Source organism: Diplotaxodon limnothrissa, linkage group LG7, assembly GCF_057381915.1.
Source record: "Diplotaxodon limnothrissa isolate DT_005_m linkage group LG7, D_limnothrissa_male_GT1.1, whole genome shotgun sequence".
Taxonomy (NCBI): Eukaryota; Metazoa; Chordata; class Actinopteri; order Cichliformes; family Cichlidae; genus Diplotaxodon; species Diplotaxodon limnothrissa.
Genome location: NC_140602.1, coordinates 48,284,861 through 48,298,652, shown reverse-complemented (window position 1 = coordinate 48,298,652; position 13,792 = coordinate 48,284,861). Strand labels below are relative to the sequence as shown.

The window sequence follows — 13,792 nt, the reverse complement described above, 5'->3', positions numbered from 1 at the left end:
TTTTTACAGGCTGCGTTTATTCGCACTCACCTCTTTACAAGACTGGATAGCGATGTATTCTGCAAATATTTTCTTGGCTTTTGAGGCCATCTTGGACTGTGACTTGATCTTCTTGTATTCCTCGCATGCTAGCCAGAATTCCAGATTCTCCTCGCTGAACTCTGTGCGCAGGAAAGCTCTGAATGCTGCCAGACCATCTGAGGGGAAAGCAGAGGGGTGGGAGGGGAAGGAGGAGAATAAACAAGGAGAGAGTTGACTAAAGTGCCATGGCAACCTCAAAGCTGAAGCCCTCCTCAGAGTTTCAGTGTCTAAAAATAACTCGGTGACGGCCTTTTGAGTCATGTGGTTGGAATAAAGTGAATCGTGAAAAAAAAAGAAAAAGAGAACCTGAATACAGCAGCGCACATTCAACTGTTCAACAGCCTTTTAAGTGACATCACCCCTGTGACTCTGTAATTCCTTAATATTTGGGGCATGATGGCAATGCTGCTCCTGTGCACAAGCTGCGAATGAACAAAGAAGTGACTGTTTCAGTGTAAAGGGGGGGGGGGGCTATGAGGCACTTTGGTCTGATTTTTTTTTTAAAGTTTTGGTCCTGTTAATGATTTAAGGAAGAAGGCATCCAGGAGAGAGAATAGCAGGAAACCTTGTCCTCCCACAGCTCCTGTCTGCACCTTTCCGTTCCCATGAATCACCCGCGCTGATAAGCAGAGCCAATGCACGCAGTCATCTCTTACCTCATTCTGGTAAGCAGGAATGAGGTAAGGAAATTAAAAGAGAGCAAATAAAGAGGCCAGCAAAACCGAATGACTAGCAGATGTAGCGCTGGCGTCGTGTCAGCTTTTGTAAAAGAATCGGGAGCAGATTGTGGGTGATGAATTGTGGAAAACCTCAGAATAGCAGCACAAGAGAGAGATGCCTGTGTTGGTCTCACTTTGTCATTCTGTCTCAATTATGAATAGTGTCTTTTAGGTTATGGAAACTTGCTGAAAGCTGCACATTTACATAAACAACGTGTATGTGTGTGCATGTATATGTCAGTAAGTGCATAGTTTCGGTGCTCATCTACTTCCTTCTCTACCTTAAGCATGCACTCTGAGTCTAAAACCATGCTGCACTAAACAGCAATGTAAAACACAAGAATGTAAAACACATGAGGCAAAAGTCGAGAGAAGAAAGGAAAAGAATCCAGCCACTTACATTTGTGAGACAGCAGCTTATCAAGCGAGTCCCCCCATTTGAGCGCTTCCTCTGGGGTGGGCCTGCAGATGAAAGCAGAGCGATTCTTTAACAAGCCCATTTCAGCCAGGTTTCTCATTGTGTGACCCATCCGCAGAACTTTGCTGGGCAGGTGAGAGGAAATGCAGATGCAGACACGTCCTCTATCTCTCTATCTCTCACTGCTTCCTTCCACTCTGTGTCTAGTCTCTCACATTCGGTTCTACCTTATGAATGGTCACAACAGCGAGAGCCATGAGTCTGCTCCACTGTAGTGGTGGGGGGAGGCTTTTATAGTTGCATTCAATGCAACTTGGAAGGCAGTGGAGAGGGGGAGTGGCTTCAGACAGCCAATGAGGATGCGCAGCCTGGTTTAAGACCTCCTACTCATATGGGTATCTGTCTGCCCCCTGCTGCCTCTTTTTTTGTATCCTGCAATGAAGTATGCCTTTTTAACGGCCAATCTTAGCCCGCTGCAATCCACGTGTCAGGCCTTATTTGGGACAATATTTTAGTTTCATAGTATATTCTATTACCTCACCTGACTCGCCAACAAATGTTGTTGCATATTACACTTTTTCCTTGTTCTTACATCTTCTAAGTAATGACATAAAGACAGATTAACTTCCTTTTTAAATCGAGCAGACCAGATAAGATGCACTGCCACAAAAACTATGATTATTATGGTTATATTAGCTATACCTTGAATACATTGGGGATGGATATTTACTCTGCCTACTTGATGCCAAATGATCCACACAAATAAATATGAATCTACTCAACCGATGAATATAGTTCACAGAGAAGTTAAAGGGCTGCATCCAAGCATTATGCCTTCCTTCCTTCTGGCATGCCAGCCTTACTCACACACTCTCCCATTCATTTAATTGATGCCAAACTGCAAGCACACTCCCATCTCTGCCCACATATCTGTCTTCCAAGAGCCAGGTCATCACCAGTTGTGGTGAGATCCAGAAAACCGTCTGACACGCACCCACAAGCACACGCTGTCAGGAAGTGGCCACTTACTTGACTGACTTCATAGATTTGTCTAACTTCCCGGCTGGGTTGCTTCCTGGGGACTCATTCCTCCTCCGCAGGAAAGCCAGCCGATTCTTCATGTCTTTGGCCCTGAGTGAAAGAAAGGTAGAAGAGAGGAGGAAGTGATGTGAAGGAAGGAAGGGTAAGAAAATGAAATAAAGTGGATAGAGAAGGAAGACAAAAAAAAGGAGACATGGGAAGAAAGTTTGTTGAGTTTCCAAGTCCAAAATCCATAACTGAAACAATCCAACGCATGGAATCAGCAATTAAGCTCCACGGTGCTGTAAATCCAATCCATACAAAAGCAAACCAATCAAAAGCCAGAAAAACAAGGAGATAAGCATTATGTACATTCTAGTTGTCAGCCGGATATGTTGGTGTGATGGCACAGAATTCTCCAGCAGCAGATGTCAATTTCCTTTTTTCGCCGCTTCTTGTCAGCGCCTCTCGTGTCAATCTAATTTCTCTAACAGCCTTTCCTGTAGATGTGTCCCTGGCAGGTTCCTCGGCAGGGACTAAACGAATGTGGCAGAGAAGGAGGAGAGAGACTCAGTCCTCACTCCTCTGTTTCATCACGCCATTCTCCGTGTGCCTTGAGGGGTTTCTGAGAGAAAACTGACCTAGGCCAAAGGCGCACGGTGACATCCCCAAGTGCTCTGCTGCTTTCATCCAGAAGCAGCACCCAACACCCTCCTGACCGCCCACCTCACCTGTTTCACCTTTCTCCAACCATCTTACACACAGAGACGCCCTGCTGCGCATGCGCCACATCGAGTCTCAGATAAGGTAGCACACCAGTCCTCTGTACCCATGGGCCCCCCCAGCAGGATTCTGCGTATTCCCATAATCCCATGGTGCGTGTCCTGGCTTTTCCTGACCTGGAGCACGTGCTGCCTCATTGGGATGTGACCTCACTCAACACCCATTTCCTGAGTCCCTGCTTTTGATTTCCACTGTGGATTGACTGGCCTGCTAATAATGCAGCACAACGTTGTGCGCTGGGCTGGCTCTAATCACTGCAAACTGTCCCCCTGCCAACTGACAACCCCCCCAGGAGAGCATGCACACCCCAAATTAAGAAACAGGGCTTCCAGTTATAGACAGCTATCATTCAAACATGCACACACAGGAGGACGGAAGAGCCCGGCACTTGCGGATTAGCACAAATATAGCACGTGAATATTCATGGAGAGTAATAAAAGAACAGACATACAACCATTTCAAAGAACCCCTCTGCACCTGTGCCAGCTCGTGCCCACTTCACTGGAGCTTTCATGCCAGACAGGTGTTGGAAAACTCAAAGTCTCTACCAGTGTGTTTGCGTGTATTTTTGCAATTTTTGCAATGCTTAAAAGTAGCGTCGCAGCTACAGAGAACAAAGTTCGCTGCTGATTTGAGTTTTTCCAAAGGCTGCAGGACAGGTGAAGTAGAAACATGCCTGTACACATGTAACCACACAAGTGCACGAACGGTTGGCAAAATGCTAATCGCTCCTTTAAAATCAGGATCGTGTGACCACAAAAAAGGAGTATTTGCACTTTTCAGACTTATGGTTTCACATGGGGTGCTTGTGGGATAGTCCAGAAAGAAGGAAACTGTAAAGAGCTGTAACCTGAAAAAGAAAGTGCTGATGAGATCTTTTACCTATTTATGTTTTTCTTTCTTTCATTATCTTTCTGGAAGATGTTTAGAGATAGTAATATTCCTGTTTTAGATTTTTTTTAAATTTTATTTTAGTTTGCAGCTGGGATAGTCTCTAGTCTCCCATGACCCAGGACTGGATCAGCAGAAGGAAATAAATGGATCACAAGCTGCTTCAAATCACACGGCATGCTGATTTCATGCAAACAAGCAGCAGCAGAGAATTTCTTGTGGAAAAACTGGCTTCCTTGTTAGAAAAACTAATAGCATTAGTATACCGGTACCCTATATTTTTTGAAAATATAAGCACCTGCCCTTCTTGTCTAAAATCAGATGCAAATTAAAATTCTGGCTGCTTTGTTACATTCCCTCCCATTAATTTAGAACTACACAATAAGTGCCCTGATGGAGAAATGCAGCCAGTCTTTGGTACAGTGAAATTAACAGGAACTAAAAGGGCCTGTGTTTATCACTCTTGTGCTCCTTTGTACTTCCTTTAATGCTAAAATGGTGAAAAATGCAAATGTTCTATGAAAAAAGCCCTGTAGCTGAGATATAGATCTAGAAAAATCCATGTAAGAGCCTTTTTTTCAGGCCAGGTAACCGGGGAAATGGAAATATCTTTAAGAGAAGATGACTCATCCATTGATTGCTATAGCACAAGCGCTCTGCGTGAAACAGACTCAAATCCAGATGTTTAACTGCTGTACAGGGCTCTTACACGGCATCCTCGTGAACCGCTCGAGTCTGAAGGATATTACTGCTGGGAAAGAAAAAGAAAAACCTTGTGCTGTTAAATAAACTCGTAACATCAGGGCTGGGTTTATTAGACGGTTCTATATTTAGTTTGTACCCGAGGCAATTTACGTTTAAGCTGGGCATGTGTTAACATAAAGGAAAGCTCTGTCTTGCAAGTGCATGTGAGTTTAAAAAAAAAAGAAAGGAGCGTTTTATAAGAGCTGAAAAGTTCACTCTTCCCATCACAAAGCTGCTTTATGTATTTCTGTCTGGTTTTATACAAGCTGAGCCCATGTGTCAATAATGTGACAATGATGTCACAACAGCTAAAGGAAATGTATGTTTCTCTTCTGCCACCAAGTGGATGCCACTGGATACTGCACACCCAAGCAGCTTACATCATCTTCTTAAATGATCTTTCCATCCATTTAAAAACAACAACAAACAAACTCAAACACAATGCCAGCTGTGGAATAAGTGACACATGTTACCATTCTCTATTTAAATCAACACAGCCTGGAGTGCATTAACGCTTTGTTTCTGTGTATGCCTTTCAGTAATTGCAGGAACTCTGCTGCTGCAGCCATGAAATAAATTGCCTGTGTGATTATTTGGTCAACGGAAGTAAACACCACTTCCACCAATTCAAGAAAGGCTTTCATAGTCCTGGTTTTCACTATCTTACAGAGCTAGATTAAGTGATTTGTGCGGACGACTCTTCACAATCACATTAATGTAAATAATCACCCAAACAAAGGAAGAACATCCTGGTTAAAGCCCCTTTGAACCATTAGCACACATATAAAAATAATAAAAGAGCAACATAAAAACATGAAGCAGTTGTAATACTGGCAAAGCCTGCTGCTTCTCACATAAAAAGGCAGAAGAAAGTGCAGTTACATAATTTTACGTATCATTTTGTTCAGTCCTGGAGATGGAAAGTCTTCTTGTACTTGACAAAAGTCACTTAACCATAATACTGTGCTGAACAGTTATCTATCCGGTGCTCTTTGTACCTCTGCTCTTTATGTGTTAATGGTACATACACAGTCGCAGTCCTCACAGCCTCTGACCTTGAGTACCTCTCTATTTAAAGTTCCTCTTTACTGCCTCTCTTGAGCTCTAAATCGGCCCCTAGTCCTTTTCCATATCTATGCTGCTGTTTTTGCTTTATTAAACACAGTGACCACTGCAAAAAGTGAGGCGCAGGTATAATGTGTACGCACGTTATGCGCCTGCTTGCTTCTCTGCGAGAGAGAACACTTTTACGTGCTTGAGTGAAGGAGCAAGAGGTCTTTTGCGCTGCAATTATCTGCAGGTTTCCATGCTCTTTATTCCCTCTTTGCTTGGCTCACATTAGTCGTACTAATAGCACCCCCCTGGCTATTCCTGGTGTTCTTGAAAGTAGGCCGCACTCTCTGGGAAAGGCTCTTGTAGCACATGGGGAGACAGCTGTAGACAGACATATTGCAGAGCACAGTGTACCATATAAGCACAAGACAAATCCAATCCTCCACTTCATTGCAGTATACCGCTCACTACATTTATCATAATAACTGTGCTTAAACTTTTGTTAAGCCCATATTTGCACAGTCTTGTGTCCAGCAGATCTTGTTTACTCAAGGCCGTTTGCCTGTGAACTAGATGCTGGACATGACACACAAATAACGCTGTGCTGGCACATGTGCCTGTTTGTGTATTTGTGTGTGTGTCGCTATAACGGGTCAAGGGTTGTGTCAAAATAACTGTGAGATTTATGTGGGGAAATTGTAAGCACTTGCATTGTAGATTCTTCACTCACGAAACAGTGGTGTCCAGAAACACAAGCCACATTCATCAAGATAATAATCATGGGAATCGTAACCAACAGGAAGTAGCCCTTGAATATTCCTGGAAGAACAATGAAAAAGGGAATTGTCCTAAATTTTGTCTATAAATATAACACCATCACGTCCACCATCTCCCTCAATCAAGGCTAAAAAAAGAGCTCTATTTCAGAGAAACTCACCTTCCTAGCCACAAAGACCACATGAGCAATCCTATTCCTGAAATCCAGGCTGCGTATATTAAGAAAAAGGGACAGCCTCAAGTTAGAAGTAAAAGCTGTTTCCTCCAAAATAGTCTCAGTCCTTCAGCCTCGTGGGGGACTCTTTTCCCTCATTGTGACTGTCAAATGAGATCCATGTAGAGGTCAGATAGCTTCCTACCAGCCTAAGAGCAATAATCCATGTGGGACTCAAACCAGCCCCTGCTCACACTTTTCTCAATCTCCCTGCTGATGTTTCTAATTCTCGTTAACAACATTCAAACCGCAGTTAAATCCACACACGCCCAACACAGTTGCTCTTACCTTTCCAGGTATTTCTCTGAGAAATCAACCATCATGTGAAGCATGGGTGCCAGCATGAAGGCAGTATGTACTGCATGTGAGTGTGTGTCAAAAGTCCAGGGCTCTGTTTGGCAATCACATTCCTCTAACCCCTGAGAGGCTCTGGTGGAGCTTTATATAGCCCTGAGGGTCTGGAGAAGGCGGACCCTGGGCTCACTCAATCCACATGGACTGTTTAAAGGCAGATTCCCTCAATTGGGGTTTGAGAGGCTTGGACTACAATGGGAGAGGGTCTTCTGTCCAAGGTGACGAGCTGCATCAGAACAATTTGCTTAAAGACCTTTTTTCTCTTAGCATGGAGCTACAGTGGCCTCTGAGACTGTGTCGCTTGGACCTAAAAACCGTGATAGTAGAAAACAGTTGCACACTAGCTGTCCTGTGTACTGGCTAATATAGAATAAATGTGGACAAGAAAGAAGAATTTGTGTAATCCCACAATGCTGTATGGAGCGCTATAACAGTAGCAGGACTCATACAGCATAGCACTGACTGATCATGTAGAACTAACAAGTATTCAGCATTGCAGTAGAGCTATCACTGCATGAACCTATAAACTGTAAATAGTTTCAAGGGCAATGGAAAATTGAGGTTTCATCACTTTAATGTACGATGAAAGAGCCCCAGACATCTAAATGCCTTTTTTTGTGTTTTTTAGTGTGATTTATTAAGCTGAAATATATAGTTTAGTGTAATAATATATATCATCTGCATAACTTGGACTTTTCTTCAAAAATAGGAACTTTAAGTAGTTCATCTCAGCAGTAAATTTGCAAGCATTTCAGTGGACACTTGGCCAATTCTCACACCACAAAAAATGACTTAGTTCTTGTACCTTGGCACCAATTACAGGGATACTAATCATTTTGCAGGAAACCGCTTTATCTGTATTATATTTCAATGACGGCCAATCTCTATCCAGCAATACTAATGAGAACACTGCATATATTCAGTGTAAAATCTATACATGAGTCAGACAGAATGGCAGAAATGAACAGATGCTCATTTGCGTTGTGTTTCCAATAACAGTTGTTGAGTATCTTTCTTCATTTTTGTGCCTTTTCCATGTGTGTGCATTTAGCATCTCTTTGAAGTGAAGTTGGATTACCAATTTAACGCTTTAGTATTCTGATCCTGAACCTATCAACATGTATCAGATTTATGGATTTTATTGCTGCTGGTTTGAAAGTGCTGTCACCATGCAGTGATCCATTGTCTGTGGAATAAAGATGCTAGAAAGAATGCTTATTTGAAGAAAGACCATATTTGTGTCTTTTTTGCTATAAATGATGATCAAGATAAAGTTGTATAGATACATAAGCCATATGTAGACATAAGTATTAGGAACACCTTTACCTAATATGCTTTGGTATTGCTGCAAAAACAGCACTGACCAGCCAGGCATGGACTCTGTAAGACCTCTAAAGGTCCCCTGTGGTATCTGGCACCTAGATGTTAGTAGCAGAAGTCCTGTGAATTGCGAGGCAGAGTCGCTGCAAGACCTCTTGCTGCACATCACTCCCAACCGTCTCTCCTCTGGTTCCTTGCCCAAAGAGACCCTTCTTAAAGTTTTAAATGGCTAATTCTTGGCATGATTTGGCCATGTCAGATGTAATTTTTCCGCTTTACACTAATCTACATCTACTCGCTCAAGCGGCTCCCATGTTATTAATCAGTCTCCTACTTTCAAGCGAAGTAATTTGATATTTAATTTCTTTCGAGCATGCTTGTGCATCATATTTTAATCTATAGCACAGAGAATTTTGGTGAATTCTTCTTAATGAGTAGATATTTCCCTTGCTACTGGTCTGCAGTGTGGCATATTGGTAAATGACTGGAAGTGGGTGAAAACTGTATATTCAAAAAGAGGCTCGCATCACTGAACATTTAGAGTCATCCTTATTTTACTGACTGATGGTGACAGAAGAGAGTTTCATGACTGACTGACATACAGTTTAAGAACAAAAAACTCTTTTGTTTTCATGCAACCTTCAACAGTGTCAGAACCATGTAGTAGAAATGCTACTTGCTTAGCCTCTAACACACACAGCATGAACCCACTTAAGCTGAAGGCCATGGCACCCAAGAAGCACAACATCCTTTTATTAGAGCAAGGACAAAAGCAGAGACTGGTGCAAGATTAATCTCCGCATTTTGACAATTTGACTAATGTTGTTTACTTCATGTGGCCCTAACGTCCCACCTTACAGCTGAGAAAAATCAAGTACAAATCTTATGGTTCAATAGCAGCAGTTTGAGAATTAGTATTTTTTTTACCTGTAATCTTTTTTTCTTTTCTTTTTTTTTTAACTTTCCTTATATACTTTCCTTGACGCTCTAATATGTCAGTGTGATTGTTGGCCAGTGTAATTGTTGGCCAGTGTAGAAGAGTTCAAACTTAAGAGAAATGCTGCATGGATGTAGTCCTATGTGTCGTTGCAATATTGCAGTATAATATGAACTGCAAATAAATGAAGAGCGCTGCATTACATATTGATTAAAAAAGATTACAGTACTTTATCACTGGCCTGTAGACCATGCTTCAAGCTTGCACTTGCCTTGGCTGTGCCAGAAGACAGCATGTGTAGTATTAGATGACAAAGGTTTTTTCTACCTACTGCAGTCAATCAAGCTGTCACATTTTTTTCTAACCAATCTATTTAGGCACACATTGCTCAGTATTATCAGTTTGCTCTGTGTTTGGGGTCTTGAATTGTAAAATAGGCACACCCGATATATTCACATTAAAAGTATATTGTATTCCATATTGTATTCTTTTTATGCCTGTTTTATTCAAACATTGAAGACAAGCTGAATAGGTTTGCAACAGCTGACAAACAGGCTACATACTCCAGACCACTGGGAAAAAAATAGCTGAGGAATTTTAATCACTTAATCTGCTCTTTAACTAAACACTGCAAAAAAGTAACAGGCTCAAGGACAGCTACTGTTTTATTGTATGCAATGTAAGAAATGTGCTTTCATCTTTTCAAAGAAGAGAACGAGCAGCCGATGAATTGCTGAGCCCATGTGCATCCCCAACATGTACACCTTACTTCTCACCTCAAAGAGAATATGAAACGCGCATATGGTTCCATACACCTCATTTACCGCTTCATTAAGCAGTTGATGAGCAGCATTACACTATGAGCTTTAACTTTCACATTTGTCTTTCAAAGTCTATAGCACATCTCTGCATTTGCAGGTCCGTGAACATGTAGATATTATGCGTGCAACATTAATTAGTCACATTTACACCCGAGAAGCACATCCACAGTTTTCCTATCTGCCTTAATTCATCTAAATTAAATTTTAAAATGACACTCGACATCTACTGGGTATTTGTCCTAACACTCTCAGTCGTCAATCCATCAATCCAGCCACACAAAGGGTGTGACTGGATTGATGGATTGTTTAATACATTCCACGCTACAGAGGGGTGTGAAATTGTACACTCTGTTGATTACATTAGCATTAAAAGGCTGGTGAATGAACAGGAGGGCTGCCATACTTGCTGTTTTTCTGCTGAGTTGGGAAACGTGTCGCCATGTGCTGATTTTTTTTTTTATTCTTGGCAAAAGAAAAACATACATGGAAGTACAATATATTAGGTAAAAACAGAGTTATACAATTCTACTGAGCTTGAGCTCAATTATTCTTCAACGTAGCATAAACTCTTCTGCAAGCTTTCTTGTCATTTCTTTAAGCAGTCTTTAGGAAAAGTTCTCCAGGCTTCTTCAAAAACATTCAAAGCTCTTCTTTGTATGTTGGCTGCCTTTGGTTCAATTCTCTCACAAGATTATCCCACACTGCTTCAGTAATGTTGAAGTCTGGGCTCTGGAGAGACCAATCCATGACTCATATCTGTTTTTTCCAGGTACATTTTTACTCCATTAGCAATACGTTTGAGATGATTTCCATGCTGAAAAACTAAGCTGTTGGCATCCAAATTTTTTCCATAAGGTATTGCATGGCAGATAAAAATCTGACTTTCCTTTTGTGGATTCATTATTCCATCAGTTTTGACAAGATCTCCAGCACCACTGGGTGAAATGCAGCCCCAAACCAAACCATGACAGAGCTTCCACCGTGTTTCCCAGATGGCTTTAGACACCTACTCTCCTGACCTCCTTTGTATACAATGATGACAATTTGAATTAAAAATGATCAATGTGGGTTCATCATTCCATAAAACCTATTGTCACTGATTTTTCAGCCCAGTTCTTAAAAGTTGGCAGCCTTTTCTCCCTGTTTTGCTTCCTTAAGAATGGCTTCTTGATGGCCAACTTCTGATGAGTTCTGATGAGGCTTTAATGCTAAGATATGCCAAGATTTTGGCTAGTAGCTATTTGAAAATCACCTTGTTGCTGAAAAAATATGAATTTATGCCTGTCAGTCTTTGGCATTTTCTATAACTTCAACTAAAGAATTGGAAACAATTCAAGTGTCTTTGCAACAGGTTACTTTGGTTCTTTCTAAAGATGTCTTTTGTGAGTAGATGCAACACTGGTTCATCCCTTGAATTAGGTGCCTTGTTTATCCTGATCGTTCATAAGTCAACATTAGGTGGTTTAATAAACAGAAAAACATTCCTCTGAAAATATGTCACGTTATTGAAAGGACTGGACTGAAGGTGAGTGAAAATGCAGCCGACATCTAAGGAAAAACCTCAAAAGACCTTCAGAAAGCCTGAAGAACTAATGCTCAAGATTATTTTAAAAAATAACAAGAAGGTCTGGCTCCTTGGAAGAAAAATATAAAGAAATAAAGGTTGGCTCAAGCCTTTAATCTTGATTATGTACCAAAATGTCCACTGCATCCTACCAACTTTGAGTACTGGGTAAGCTTTAGAGCTACTATTGATTGGACATTTCTTTTGACACATCCAAGTGGAAACTCTGAATTTAATATAATTGTCAGATCTGTGTTGTCATGTCATTTAATTACCACTCAAATCGCTTCTCCTTCTCATACACAAATAAAGTCTGCATTTAAAATCTAAATAGCAATGCTCTGTTTTTCGTGTATTGTCTTAATGTTGCACCAGGGTAATTGATAAGAAAATCCTTACAAATTCCTAAATGAGCAAACGCACAAAGGGACAAAATAAATGGAACACGATAGACATATCCATATATGATTTGAATACTCACAGGTTCTTGGATTTCTTCTTCTTGGTTCCTCCGGGGCCGACCTCGCAGCTACAGGGGGATCCGGCACTCAACTGAGGGAAGAGGAAGGAGAGGACACACTGCATCATCCACCCTCCACACAGAAAGAGGGCCCTGCAGGCTCCTGCAAAGACTGTAGCAAGCTCTGACTACCTCCAATTGGCTATGACTACCCAATTGGCTAGGAAGCAAGTAAGTCCGTGGAGTGTCCTTATCAAAAGCAAGGCTAGTCCAGGTAACACATACAGCCAGCCTCCAAAATGGTTATTCCATAGCAGCAGTCCACATTGTAAATCCCACAGTGCTCTCTGAGGTGTGTGCCTGTATCTCACGGGTACACTTGGTGTTTGTCTGGGCATAACAAAGTAAGGAAATCTGTGAGAGTGGGAGAGTGTAAAAGACTACAGCTGTTGTTTCTGTTGGCCTCCAACTGTGCCCTAGGTTTGAAGTGTTGAGCCAAGACTCCGGGTTTCACATGACACATTCTGCCAACCCACCATTTTGATTGGTTAAGGGAAAAGGGAAGTTGCTTCAGGGTGGAGAAGGGGTCAATCTCCACTAATCTGATGGTCTGAAACTGCCCCCATTGTATGTGTGAGTGAGGCTCTAAATAATGAGCCATTGTATTACAGCAATACACATCCGAGCTAGATACTGGCCAGCTGGTAACAGATGGCGTGTGTTTTCTATCTTTGAAGACCCCCAGCTTGCGTTTCAACCTTGAGAGTGAGGGCTTTTTTCTCTTTTCCTTTGTTTTTTCTTTACAAATGTTGGCAGTGCCACAGTTCTTAAAGGTCTTGTGAAGCTTTTACTTTGGTGAAATAAAGAAATTCTTCTAGAAATGCAGCAACAAAACTAAAGACATACCATTTGTATTTTTTCTTTTCCTACCATGAATTCTTTTGAGCCCTTATAAGCTGTCAGACCTCAAGCCTACCACAGCAGCTGTTTCCTATCAATCAAGGAAGCTACACATTTTTTTGTCTCCTTCAAGCCTGTGCTAAATCAAAGTTGCAATTTAAACGAAATAGCTTTCCATATCCGTAAACACTTCTGTCAAGGTTACTTAAAGGTTAAAAATGTAATAAACCAGTTGGGTTCCTCGGTGGTATGACAGAAACATACTGGTGGTAGTGTTATTAAATGATTAGTTTCAAACTGTCTGTCCAGTTGCGTGCATACAGCTAGAATGGCTACATTGTGCTTGTACCGTTATTATTGTATTTAACAATAATGCATAGTCTCAAGGGCAAACACTTCCTGCTTTATGCATCCTTCCACACTGAACCACCCTACATATACCAGCTGCCAAACTATATCCTGTCGTGCTTTTGCATTATTGTTTCTGCTCAAAGTGGAATAATCTATTGATCTACTGAAGTGACTGACAACTCTAAACACTGCCAAAAAAAGGCGGAGAAATACGCTCAATTTAACTTAACTGCGTTTGTACATCATTTTTCTAGCTGGTAGCTTATTCTGACAACCTCAGCTTTCAGCAGGACAACGCAGAAACTGCTGAAGCTGATGTGAGTGAGCACAACGTGTCAGTGCCTCCTTCCCTCAGAGCAGATTTGATACTACAGATTGCATAGCT

The 13,792-nt window shown here is 41.5% G+C and overlaps 1 protein-coding gene across 3 annotated transcripts in view; it reads right to left on the bottom strand.

The window, feature by feature from the left end:
- rgs3a (regulator of G protein signaling 3a) overlaps positions 1-13,792 on the bottom strand; it is a 173,135-nt gene that overhangs the window by 2,221 nt on the left and 157,122 nt on the right. For all 3 annotated transcript variants that reach the window (XM_085359802.1, XM_085359803.1, XM_085359804.1), the window contains 4 exons: positions 12,178-12,248; positions 2,248-2,349; positions 1,201-1,262; positions 31-197 (listed from right to left, as the gene is read on the bottom strand). In XM_085359802.1, coding sequence (XP_085215928.1) covers positions 31-197; positions 1,201-1,262; positions 2,248-2,349; positions 12,178-12,248 — 402 coding nt within the window. The remainder of the gene's footprint in view (positions 1-30; positions 198-1,200; positions 1,263-2,247; positions 2,350-12,177; positions 12,249-13,792) is intronic.